Genomic DNA, 13,853 nt, shown 5'->3' on the forward strand with positions numbered 1-13,853 from the left:
TGTTTCATTGTAGTCCATCGCCTGAAGAGTTTTCGGCGTGTTGAAGGGTTCGGAGGGATCTTTGATTGCAAAAGTCCTGGCAAATCCGCATCGGTCGACATCAATTAATGAAAAAGGGACCTAAAAGAATTAAGGTTTAGGCTTTAAACTGTTCTTTGATGTTTTAAGAATGTGATATAGAATATAAGGGGAAAAAAGCCGAAAATGAAGTTGAGCCTCATTTTGGAAAATTTATAGAATCACGTGTTCGGCCGGTCGAAGGGACCTTCGGCCGACCGAACCCTAGGTGCTGGCCGGGCAGCGATTTGGTTTATGGAGTTGATTTTTGGGGAACATCTCACCCTGAATAATGTGTATTTAAGCCTGAATATTGATTTGGGGTAATATAATATGTAGGGTGATTTGCACCACAATTTGGACATGAAATTTGCATTTGGGAGGACTTAAACAACTTCAAATGTCCATAACTTGTATTTCTATATTGGTGTTTTCTTTGTGTTTTACCATTCTTGCATATGAATCATGTTTTGGAAACCATGTTTACGGACTGTTATATTTTTACAGATTGTGATGAGTGGCGGATGGTGTTGCGGGACTTGTGTTAGAAAATAATATTGTAATCTGTAATTTTTGGGATCCGAGATTTACCACTGATTAGAGTTCCACAGACGATGAACCAATACTAGCAGATGCAATAGACAGTAAGAATAGACCTGGAAATAAAACAGAAAAGAGAAGACTTATCGAGTTGAGGCACGAAGAATCTTCGCTGTCCTTAAGGCAAATCTCGCCCCCACTATGATGAAGCAACAGTGCAGATGGGCGACTTGGCGTATGCTTCCAGGATACAACAAGTTTCGCTCTAGGGGGGTGAACAACGACACGAGGAATTTCTTTCTCAAATCACACGTTGATCTCAACCAGTCCAACACCACAAAAATTACAACATAAAAATTGGTTGTGGAGATCAAATAACGGTTTTCTATACACAGTAATCTGTAACTTGGTTTTGCTCCCTGGAGACATGTGATCGAATCCCACCCGGGCTTATCCGATGAGCGTGGTTTACGGGCTATTGCGCGCATCCGTAGGGAATAGTCCTAGTTCCAACGGGGGTGGGGACACCCTACGTCACCAAAAAAAAAGAAAAAAGAAAAAAAGAAGACTTTCAATTAGTTTGTGTAGTTGGAGGGAACATTGATTTGATGGGTTATTGTGTGGCTAACGATTGTAGCTCATGGAGGAGATTTAATAATTCTTAGACTTTTATGGAATAAATAATGTTCTTTTTAGCTGCTTTGCTTTGTATCTCAGATAAGCATGCATTTGTTGTTGTTTCTTGCCTTGCACGCTCATGTGGTTGGTCTGGGTGTGGGTGTGCGGCACTGTCGCATGGACCCCAGGTCTGGGGCACGAGAACTATATAGATTCTTCAATATGTAGCAATGACATACTCGCCCACATCATGAACAAAGACATGAGGGATTTCTTTCTCAAATCACACGTTGATCTCAACCGGTCCAACACCACAAAAATTACAACATAAAAATTGGTTGTGGAGATCAAATAACGGTTTTCTATACACAGTAATCTGTAACTTGGTGATCGAGACAATCATCACATGGAGATGAAGAATGTCAACTAAGGCAACAGACAATAAATAAAAATTGGGTGACAAGCTGCGATTTACACATCACGGTAAGAAAATAACAAAAATCCGAACATTTTGCTTTCGTACGATGACATGAGTAGATGGGTTCATGAAATGGTCAACTTCACCATTAGGGTCCATCCTCATTATCTTATATATGGGTAAAGAGAATTACGTTACGACTTTTAGTGTGTCTGCGTCACCAAAGATTTAATAATCGACGATTTACATCCTAATAGACATTAAAAGAAAAACACGTTTAGGTTGCCGTCAAATTCTTGATTTTATGTCATTAAGCGGCACCCTTTTAAAACATTAAGTAAAGTTTTAATGATTAATCTTTATGATGAAAGGGTCATCAGTGACATAGGATCATCCAATCATAGTTGGCCAAGAGATAATTGGCTTTACTGTGGTGGTCCAGCAGATTAACAGAGTTAATTAACCAAAAATAAAAAATAATTTGAAGAACAACAAAAAAGGCAAAATATTTAAAAATAAATACTTTTTTAATTTAACCCAGTTCCTCCAACCAACCTAATAACACAAATTTCAAAATCACTAATTTTATTTATAATTTTTTTTTTTTGAGTTTTTTAAAAATTAGAATTAGAATGGTATTGCACCCCTCTCAGCATTTCTAGCCCTTCTATAAATTTTTTCCTTTCTTAGAAATGATTTTATTTTCATGAAACTGAAAGGAAAAGATGGAAATGTAGCCATATTTAATAAAAGACAGCTAAGTGGTGTGGAAATGCTGAGGGAGGTAGAAATATTATTTCCCTAATTACAATTGTATATAATTGATATTCTTACCGCCTAAAGAAGTCGAAAATATTTCGGAATAAATGGTCTAAATCCGGCAGAAAGGATTGTTTCAACTTCCATAAATTTCATTATAATTTAGGCAGGAGAGGGATTGTTTCAACTCAAATAACATTAACTTATACAGAAATGTGCCCAAAGACTGTGTCTCTCTCCTTTGCCGGCCAAATACTTGGATAAAAAATTGATGTTGAGCGTAGTAGTTAACGAATCACGCTTCCTTAAACCATAAACTAACTTGGTATTAACATGACCATTTCCATGAAATCTCATCACCATCAACTCTCTCTCAGCTATATATATGAACCCTCGTTCTGCTTCTTCAGCACCCTCAAAACACTTGAATTTCATCTTCTCCTTTAGATTCATAGACCGGAGATGGCTGCCCCAATCCTTGTTTTTGTACTCCTTTCCTTGGCTTCTTCTCTTGCCTTTGCGTTTGATCCCAGTCCTCTACAGGACTTTTGTGTTGCTGACAATGCATCACCTGGTACGCATGCGCTCTCTTACTTCCATATTTACCTTTTATAAGTATGTTTATATATAGCTCATAGCCTCATATTCACATATCTCGCCGACAATATGTCGCATGGTATTTATCCAAGCTCTTTCCTACATTCAATTTAGAGTGCTCCTATGGAGACCGAGGGTGGAACCAAGAGTGTAACCTAACAAATCCTCACATGCCATGGGAGGGTACTTTCGCCATTTTCACGGAAAAAAACCAATAATCAAGGGAAAGATTTCTAATGTGTTAAGAGGCTTATTTGTAGGGTTCCACTCTTGGTCCCCAAATCGGTTACTATATCATTATTCTTCAATTTATGTTTCATAAGTAGGGATGCAACTACGGCCAGGCTGGATGGGGTAGAGGCTAACCCTAGCCCGACCAAAGGTGGCGTTGCCTCAACCAGAACCAGACCTAACCCAAGCGTCGGGTCAACCCTAACCCAATCTCTCAAGTCTAACCCAACCCGTTTAACTCATCTTTTCCAAATTGGGTTGGGTTGAGTTCGGGTCGGCCCAGGGCAAATTCATAAACAAAACGGCAGACAAAAATAGAAGATAACATAGCCCTAGGATTTCAAATATCACCATATAAAATTAGAGGACAAGGCTGGGTTTGTGTCAGCCCCTATTTCCCAATAAGGTTGAGTCGGCTTGGGCTCGGGTCAAACATAGAAACAATACAAAGAGCCAAAGAAAACATAACGCTAAGATTTTGAAATTTTAAAAATTAGAGGATGAGGATGGGTTTGGGTCAGGTTGGGTTGGGTTGCCCAAGACCTCAACCCTAACCCAACGCAAAATCAAATCGTGTTGGCTTTTCCCAACCCTAATCGAAACCAACCAGAGCCGAAATTGGGTCGAATCCATATCGGGTTTGTTTTGAGACCAGTCCAAGTTGCCCCATATTCATAAGTAACTTTATATTTTATGATCACCTGTTTGTTCTAACTTGGTACTTTTGCTTGGATGTTCTTCTGTCTACATTTTTTTCTTTGCAGTGTTTGTTAATGGCGAGGTTTGCAAGGACCCAAAGCTCGTTCAAGCAGGAGATTTCTTCTTTTCAGGTCTTGACATACCTAGCAACACAACAAACCAACTTGGGTCCAACATAAACCTAGTGAACGTTGCCAAAATACCAGGCCTCAACACTCTTGGAATATCCATGGTTCGCATAGACTATGCACTAAATGGCCTCATCCCTCCCCACACACACCCAAGGGCCACTGAGATCTTGGTAGTGATAGAGGGCACCCTGTACGTGGGTTTCATCACCTCCAACCCTGAAAATCGCCTCATTTCCAAGGTCCTTAACAAGGGTGATGTCTTTGTGTTCCCTATAGGCCTCATTCACTTCGAATTCAACGTTGGCCAGACAAATGCCATTGCCATCGCCGGCCTAAGCAGTCAAAACCCCGGTCTTATACCCATAGCAAATTCCGTCTTTGGATCAACACCACCAATCTCCGACGATGTTCTCACCAAGGCCTTCCAACTGGGCAACAACGTTGTTGATTCTTTGAAGTCCAAGTTCTCCCCCGCCAACTAGGAAAGCTATTATAGTCAACATGTATTTTATTTGCCATGATGTTTATTTAATTTTTTCTAAATATGTACTTTATTTGCCATGATGTGTATTTAAATTTTTCTAAATAAAGCAGGCTAAATGTTTGTATTACTTAAGGAAAATGTCAACAGCAGAACCATCTTTTAGTGACTGAAATAACTCATCTTGTCTTTTATTATTTAAAGAGTTGTCAAAGGTTATTACAGTTCCCCAAAGGCTCTCACAACTCACAAGCCAATTAAAAGAGAAAAGACAAGCTGAATTTGTGCATTTATAAAAACATGGTACTGCGAATATTGTAGCCTTTCTTAATGGTAAAATTCAAGGAGCTCCTTCCTAACAGACACTCAATGGGACCTGCTCATGTGACCCCTAATGCGATCGGATCCCATGGTTGGACCGGCAATATCAGTCCAGCCAAATGCCATGATGATAATACCTTGATAAGATAATTCTAGGTCCTTGATACGTGAAGCTTCTTCAAGGGTTGGGCAAACAAAGTTGAACCATTGGTTTTGCTTTCATTCTTTATCCTATGAATGGGATGTTTGAGCAGCATTGGACCAAGACCACTCGTGTTTTGTCATGATGTTCTACAAGTCCAGAGGTCTTGATTGCTCAAACATCTCCCCATGTGTAGAATCTACAGCCACGGTTGATCTGATGGCTAGCTCTATGCACGTAGTGGGTTATTGTTGAAGTATAAATGATTAAATTACACCTCTTATAAATATGATAATATGCAATAAATTGGTCATGAGATTTGCAAGTAATATATAAAAAAAATTGATGAATTACTCAACAAATTTGCATTCAGTTTGGAATATTCGGCTTTGATTTGGAAAAAGGGGTTGATAACTTCGCCCCATTTCACCGGTTGGTTGTGGCTTCACAACCGGTCCAACGTTCACTCACTCACTCACTCATTGCAAGTCTTCGAACACGGTAGGCCCGGCTCCTCTACTTATTCTCAAACCACTACTCTCTCTCTCTTCTCTATTTGTGGTAGGGCACAGCAATGAAAGGTTTAGATCTTTGAAAAAGGCAGACACCATAAAAAAAAGTGTATTTTTAAAATAATCACTTTACCGACGTGGTTTGGATCTTCAAAAAAGGTGGGCTTCATTGTATTTTTCAAAATATATGCTCACCTATGAAGAGACTCAATATACACTGGGGCCACTATGATATATCAGCTGTGTGCATACACCATTCATTTTCATATGATGATCCTAGCCCTCCAATTTATAGAGAAACTGCATATTGTGGAAACCTCTATAGATAAGGAGGATTGGGATCATCCTATGGAAGCAAATAGACGATTTGGATCATCTATGGTGTAAGCCGTACAATTATCCGATTTAGTGTTACTTTAGTAATGGAGAGAGAGAGAGAGAGAGAGAGAGAGAGAGAGAGAGAGAGAGAGAGAGAGAGAGAGAGAGAGAGAGAGAGAGAGATTTCAAACGATTAATGCTATTTGATAGATGGAGAGATTTTAGGGATTTGTAAGGATAATATAAGAAAGGGTGAAATGGGTAAAAGACAAAATTTAAGCTATTTATGGCCCTATTGCTAATTAAGAATTAAGAAAATTTTGAATTTGGTTCGAAATTCAGGACCGAAATTTCTGCCGAAATTTTGTAACACTTTTAAAAAAATAATAATAATGGCATTTAATCGATATTTCAGACCGAAATTCGGTAAATGGCGTAAAATGAAATTTCGGTAAATTTCGGTTTCGGTCAAAATTTAAAACCATGGATACGATTTTATTAAGAAAATTTTCACAGGATGATCCTAGCCCTCCGATCTATAGTGGTTTCCATAATATACAGTTTCTCTGCATATATGGGAGAAGGATTCATGTCATTCAATTTCGTTCTTAACTTGATTGACGTCTATTTCTCCTTAACACATACACTCTCTATATATGTGTTCCCTTTCTATGCTTCTGCCTTACACCATAATCACTAGACCCCAATATTCTTCCTTAGATTGTTAGAATGGAGATGGCTACTCCCCTCATTGTACTTGTACTCCTCCTTTCCTCGGCTGTGTCTCTAACCTTTGCCTCTGATGCCGATTCTCTACAGGACTTTTGTGTGGCTGACAAAAATTCTGCTGCTACCAACCTTTGCACCATAATCACATGTTTACCTTAAACTCAATTTCATTGCTTGGGTGATCTTTCTCTATGCTTTTCCTTTGCATTGTTCATCAATGGCAAGGTTTGCAAGGACCCAAAACGCGCGACAGCTGATGATTTCTTCTTCGCAGGACTCGACAAACCGGGCAACACATCGAACCCAATTGGGTCCAGCGGTACCCCCGTCAATGTGGACCAGATACCAGGTCTCAACACTCTTGGCGTCTCCATGGTTCGCTTAGACTTTGCACCCAATGGTCTCATCGATCCCCACACGCATCCTCGGGCCACTGAGATGGTTGAGAATCGCTTCATATACAAGGTCCTTAATAGGGGGACGTGTTTGTGTTCCCTATTGGCCTTATTCACTTACTAGCAAGACGAATGCGGTCGCCTTTGGCGCTTTCAACAGCCAGAACCCAGGTATCATAATCATATCAAAAGTCCCCAAGAACGGACGTGTCTCTTCAATTTATTAATTTCTAAAATCCCTCTCCAAGAACGGACGTGTCTCTTCAATTTATTAATTTCATAATCATATCAAAAGTCCCCTCACATATTTCATCCACGCTTTTTTTAAGATTAGGAGGGATTCTAGAAAAGAAATCTCATGCGAGTAAAAAAAGAAAATATCAAAATTGATACTTCGGTATTAATGGCAACCGACATAAAAAGTAAATTTAATACTAAATGACCTTAATTAGCTATGCATAGAATAGGAATGTGCCTTATTTGGCCATTCATGAAAATAAAAAATGAAAGTCCCCAAATCGGCATGCATAAAGAAGGAAATAAATCTATTTTAAATGATATGTAGGAAAATAGAAACTAATCATCACTACGATTTGGACTGCGTCACTAATTAATTATCGTCATTGACCTGGTGGTGCTCAAGATAATGTCAATGCTCTAGGCCTTAATTACAGTATTAATATGTTAAATGCATTATTTACTGAAATTCATAGGGATGAGAATAGTGGCACGGAATCATTCTTTTCTAGAAGGAAAGCACTATGGTTGCTTATTTTCGTCATTTTGCTACAAGCAAAGTCGCCAGGACATTTTTATAATATTTAATTTCGTTTTGCTCACTTGTCGCGATTTTGTATATCTTTTTTGGGGAAAACGGGTTCTTATGTTCCGAGCAGCTATTTTTATAAAAAGACAAAGGTGTGCATCAGCGGCGGAGCCAGGAATTTACGATTGGAGTTGGGGGGGGGGGGGGGGGGGGCGGGGGCGGACTAATTTACACTTGCCCACAAATGATACATTCTCCCCCTTCTTCCTCGGGCCAGACCCTTGTGTTAAAACTTTAGTCATAAATACACTAGAGAGGGGTGTACCTAGCAATAAAAGGGGGCAAATATATCACTTCCCTAGTAATAATATATATTATGTAACTTTTTGTCATTGGTGTCGATGTGGCTTTGGATTATCCGCATTCAACGACCAAAAATATCTTTTATCAAATATTAATATTATCAGATAGGCATTGACTTAAAGGATTCAAACCTAATGGTGATAGTCAAATGCTGAATTTAGTTCTACTTGTAGATTCGCTTTTGTTCAAGGGAGAAATTATACGGTGGCCGCCCTTTATATTTAAAGGGCGGAGAGAGAAAATATCAACCCCCTTGATTACCTTGATTTTTTATCAAGGGGAAAGTAAAAAAATGGGATTTGACCTAGATCAAAATCAAGGGGGGAGAGTTTTTCTCTCTCTGCCCTTCTTGTATGACGGTCGGCCACCATATAAATTCTCTGTTCGAGGAGAATTTATGAATATCTTTAGCAGCCTGTCTTTCACTACTCAATTCTACTATAAGATTTCTCTTTTTGGAGATGAATGCAAATTTAAATTTCCTACCAATTAGATGAAGTAGTTTCCCCTTAAATTTAAAGTAAACTTCTTTGAAATCTTTAAGTAGTTTCCCCGTGTTTTTTTTTGGGTTGAACCAGACCCGAATTGCACCCTACCTAACTGGTTATCAAGTGAGACCTGTTGTAGAGATGCTATAGCATGGGGAAGTGATAGATTCGCCCCTATACTTTCCCGAGCCACGCCCTCTAGTGTTTTTATGGCTACTCTTTTTATACTATAAGGAGGTGGCCCAGGGAAGAAAAGGGGGTGAATATATCATCTCCCCATAGCACCACATTCTCTATCAATTGTTGTTGACCCTACTCAGTTTCTTTTTCAATTGTCCATTTGATGACAACTGGATGGGTGGGATTCGTTCGATTGCATGGGCTATGTCATCTCTGTAATGAGCAGTGGTGCCACGAGGATGGGCTCATGTACATCTTACACAACTAAAGTTTTCCAATAAAATAAGGCCACGTTTTGATATCCACAAGATTTGGATTTGGATTTGGATTTCTCACATTTGCAGTTGAGATTTGGAACTGCATCGGATTCTTCAATTTCCGAATTAGCTACAACAGTGAAAAAAAATCTGATTTTTTTTGCAAGACATTATTTGGAAATCCATATTTGTGGCAATTACCTCCACCCTCGCTGCTCCTCGACCTTGCTGTAGCCATGGTTTGAAATTTCGGTGTCGGCACATATTTCGGACCTAGCTGAAACCGAAATTTCGGTAATGAGGTGCGAAATGTCGGTTTTTTAGGCTGAAACGGTCGAAATTTTCGGTAACTTAGGCTGAAATTTTGTAAAGCAATAAAAAATTAATATTTCTTTTGAAATTTTGCCGAAATTACTGAAATTTCCCTTGAAATTTAGTACATTTCGGGCATTTCGGATTTCAGCCATTTCGGTGTCCGTCTCCACCGAAATCCGAAATGCGTTTAAAACCATGGCTGTAGCAACAACAAGACGTCCCTCTCTCCCTTCCTCTCTCGTACAACATAGCATGAGAATGATTGATGTAATTTGTAACCAAAACTCAAATCCAAATATAAATATAAAAAATGAGGTATCCAAACGTGGCCTAAGGGTATTTTCATCATTTCATTTAAACAGCTGATTTTACTATACCTACAACCGAGTCTTGCATATTGTGAATGCAGCCTTTTTTATTTGTTTTTTTTATTTCTTCTCCTTTTTGGTATGTAACCTGGGATTGAACCTACGGTCTCAAGGTTTGAGTCATAAAGCCTTGACCAAATGAACTACTGCCCAATTGAAAAATAACCGCTGTACTAGGGGTATTTTTGTCATTTCAATAAGAAGGTTCTTGCCGAGAGGTTTTACAGCTTCGGTGAAGACTTTCTAAGAGACAGCAAAACCAAATCTCCCCTCAATCTAATGAATGGACCCTCAAATATACTGCTATTGCTCAAATCTTCCTCTCAAAACCTCAAAAGACTGGCTCAAATCTTCGCCCAAGCCATCACAGCCGGCCTAACTCACACTACCCTCACATGGAATTGCATCATTAGAGCCTATGCCAAAAGCCCCGCACCCATCAAATCCATTCTCATTTACAACCATTTCATGCAATTCACTTCTCTCTTACCTGATAATCACACTTACCCTGCTGTAATAAAGGCTTGCAGTTGTTTACTTCATCTCCCAAAAGCCAAAGAAATTCATACCCATCTTGTAAAAACAGGTATAGTTTCTGATGTTTACATACAAAACTCTTTGATTCACATCTATGGGGTCATGAGCCAATTCAATGATTCAAAGCAACTGTTTGACGAAATGCCTCTGAGAGACTTGGTTACTTGGAACTCTATTTTAGCAGCCTACGCCGCGACTCCTACTTTGCAACGTGAAGTGTTGGTGGTGTTTAAGGAAATGGTGTTTGATGGAGTTGGAGCTGATGAGATCACTTTGGTGATTATGCTGTCCGCTTGTTCGCAATTGGGAGCGCTATGTTATGGAAGAGTTATCCATGGTTATGGATTGAAGATGGGGATTGGATATATGAATTTGGATAATGCACTTTTGGGTTTGTATGCTAAAGGGGGTGACATGGGTACTGCATTTCAACTGTTCAACCAGATGGGTGTAAGAGACATAGTTTCATATACTATTCTGATCAATGGTTATGTTGAATTGGGCTCCGTAGATCTGGCTCATGAGATCTTTGATCAGATACTTGTGAAAGATCTCGTCTTGTGGAATTCTATGATAAGTGGGTATGTAAAGGTCAAGCGTCCGAAGGAGGCTTTGGAACTATTTGAGAAAATGGTGATTGAGATGGTAAAACCAGATGAGAACACTGTGGTTAGCGTGCTTTCAGCTTGTGCCAGCTTATCAAATTTAAAATTTGGTAGATTAGTTCATCGTTTTATCCACCGAAAGAGTATAAAAATAGATGCTTTTGTGGGAACAGCTCTGATTGATATGTATGCGAAATGTGGGAGCCTAGAGGATGCAATTGGCGCATTCTACAAAATGAAAGATAAAGATGTTTTCGCTTGGACCACGATAATTATGGGGCTTGCAAATTATGGGCATGGGAAGGAGGCTTTGGGACTGTTCACCCAGATGCAAAGAGAAGGAAAGGAGCCAAACGGAGCCACATTTGTGGCTATTTTAACAGCATGTGGCCGTTCAAGACTGGTTGATGAAGGCCTCCATTGGTTTGATCAAATGGTAGAAGTTTACAAAATCACACCACAGATTGAGCACTTTGGGTGTATGATTGACATTTTGAGTAGAACTGGTTTGTTACACCAGGCAGCGGAATTGGTTAGAACTATACCATTGGAGGATAAAATCATAGGTTACAAGACTCTACTTAGTGCCTGCATAAGTCATACTGATATTGGTCTTGGAGAACAGGTGGCGAAGGAGCTGACCAAGTTGAATCCTCGGAGCCATGGAGTTCATGTTTTGTTATCAAATTTCTATGCATTGGCTGGCCGATGGGATGATGCTGCGGAGACAAGAAGAATAATGAAGAAATTGGATATGAAAAAGGAAGCAGGGATTAGTTTTGTTGAAGTAAACCTTAATCTGTAAATTTGATATTAAGATGTGAGAACTATAAATTTGTACATTTATTCACAATGAAGACACCAGAAAGTGTCCATTAGTTACATTGATGTGACATTCTTTTACAGAATTCCTCGCAAAGATGATCAGATTAGTACTTATCACATGATAAAATGGAAGGCTTAAAGGTGATCTACAATATGAACTTATGCATCCCTAAACAATACATCATCATGACATTCTCTTGAAGCATATATCTATACAACCATTACAGATTCTTTTGCAGATTAGCTTGATTCCAATGCACATAATTTAGATCAAAGCCAGTTCTCATCTATATTATAGTGCTGATTAGTCACAATTATGAGATTATTTCTTCAAGATGACAGATGGCACTGATAGATCCTAAACCGTGAAATTAAGCAACACTGTCTCTGAATAAGCACTGTGCAGATCGCAGTTAGGAGAAGCAAGATGAGAGAACCATATTATGATAAAACAAATACAGATGTACAAGAAAGAAGGTATCATCCCGATCATTTGGCTTGCAGTTAATTTTACAGTTTGCAAGTAATATGGCACCAAGAATAATGGTCCAATTTCCCTGCATGTCTAATCACCCTCACCGACCCAACTCAGATCTGCATTGGATCCTCGTGCAGTGTGCACCTTTAACCTTGTAGGAGAGAAATGAACTGAATGAATGCAAACTTTTTACAAATGGATGTCATTTTTTTTTTTGAAACAGAATTACAACTGGATGTCTTGCTTCACACAGATAGCTTGCCCTTGATCATTTGAGGCTCCTACTAGTCTCAAATGAATTTAAAATTGCCAGCATGATGGAGAGTCGTGAGTTTGACTTAGAAGAGATACTTGCATGCGAGAGAGCTAAGAAGTTGATTATGTCTCAATCAATTCATGATTGGGATTTTGCATTATATGTTTTGAGATTTACTCAGATTAAGAGAATCTTAAAGAAAACGACTTTGTCAGTGGGTCTAAGGAAAATCATAGAGAAAATTTGGTTATAAAATGTTTTGCAGTCATCCAGTAGGGGAACTAATCCGAGGAATAAAGCATATAAAAAAAGAAAAAAGGATGAAAATGTGGAGGGATCCATGGGAATGACACAAATGACACAGAAGTCCCAACAGTTAAGCATAGATTCATAGCTTGGAGGGTTGACTCCTTTATTGCAGCATTGGACAGAGGACAGCAATCTCTTTTGGTGCAGTTAATTTTTTCATGTTCTAAGGAAAGGTTAACAGGAAAGCAACCTCATTTGGTGAAGTGCATTTTTTTCTAAGGAAGGTTAATTCCTAGATCCATGCGAAATTTTCATCAGCAGATTGTAAAAGAAATCATTAAATTAGTTCAGTCACATCACATAGGCTTACTGTACTGGATGAGGCTGAGAATGTGCAATGGTAAAGGCTCTAGCTGGATCCTTCCTCGCTGACAAAGTTAGAAGATGACATGGTCTAATGACTGCATTTCCTTGGTTATTAATGAACCCATTAAAAGATACAGCAGAGATTTGGAAGAGCAAAATTTATTTGAACCAACAAAGAATCATACAACAACTAATGAACTGAGATGAATTAGAGCAAAGACATGGGATGAAAGCAGTAAAAAACTACACAACTGGCTCTAAATGGAAGATCGGACAGGAGACCATGGAATTCCAGTTGACACCAGCTTTAGCCAACTGAGTTGCCCCCTCTGGACCCTCATTATGTTAATTGTGTTTGACCCATCAACCAAGTTCGCCTGTGCATATTTACAAAGTCTAGCCCCCTGCTTAAGAGTGATTAACAAAAGTAAGAACTGATTTGGATGGAATTGGTATAAATGCTCTGGTATTTGGTGGACATTTAGAAGTCATATGGGATACCTAGAGAAAATCCTGGTGCAAAAAATCCATATCCGTTGCACTAGTATAATCTAAATAGTGAGGATTATGTTGAGGGGAACAATAATTCTCTTTGTTTAAGTTAACCAGGAATAAGAACACTTATTCCATGAAAGCGTTGAGAGGAGGTTTCAAAACAGTAATGGTTCATTTATAAAATTTGAATCTTAGCTCACGACAAGAAATGCACAAAAGATAGGATTCATAATTTTTGTTTTGAAATATAAATGACTCATGATTTATAAACATGTTTCTGAGATTGCAGTGTTTATCCATTTAGATTTCTTTCTATGCGTACATCTTCCATACATATCAAAGAGCATATGAGAGATG

General features: G+C 38.8%; 1 protein-coding gene across 1 annotated transcript; it reads left to right on the forward strand.

Annotated features, from left to right (window-relative positions):
* Window positions 1-2,789: 2,789 nt before the first annotated feature.
* On the forward strand, window positions 2,790-4,700 carry LOC143883356 (germin-like protein subfamily 1 member 7). The gene is made up of 2 exons (XM_077386716.1): window positions 2,790-2,966; window positions 3,985-4,700. The coding sequence occupies exons 1-2, from the start codon at window positions 2,855-2,857 to the stop codon at window positions 4,530-4,532; spliced, it is 660 nt and encodes a 219-aa protein (XP_077242831.1). The 5' UTR covers window positions 2,790-2,854; the 3' UTR covers window positions 4,533-4,700.
* The last annotated feature ends 9,153 nt before the right edge of the window (window positions 4,701-13,853 follow it).

The sequence above is a fragment of the Tasmannia lanceolata genome, unplaced genomic scaffold (assembly GCF_043159265.1).
Source record: "Tasmannia lanceolata isolate RefF3 unplaced genomic scaffold, GAP_Taslan_0.1 ptg000008l, whole genome shotgun sequence".
Taxonomy (NCBI): Eukaryota; Viridiplantae; Streptophyta; class Magnoliopsida; order Canellales; family Winteraceae; genus Tasmannia; species Tasmannia lanceolata.

Bases quoted from the DNA above. Each gene is read 5' to 3' on its own strand.
- LOC143883356 (XM_077386716.1), top strand. From the start codon at position 2,855: ATGGCTGCCCCAATCCTTGTTTTTGTACTCCTTTCCTTGGCTTCTTCT. The intron at 2,967-3,984 runs GTACGCATGCGC...TTTTCTTTGCAG, and splicing joins TGCTGACAATGCATCACCTG to TGTTTGTTAATGGCGAGGTT.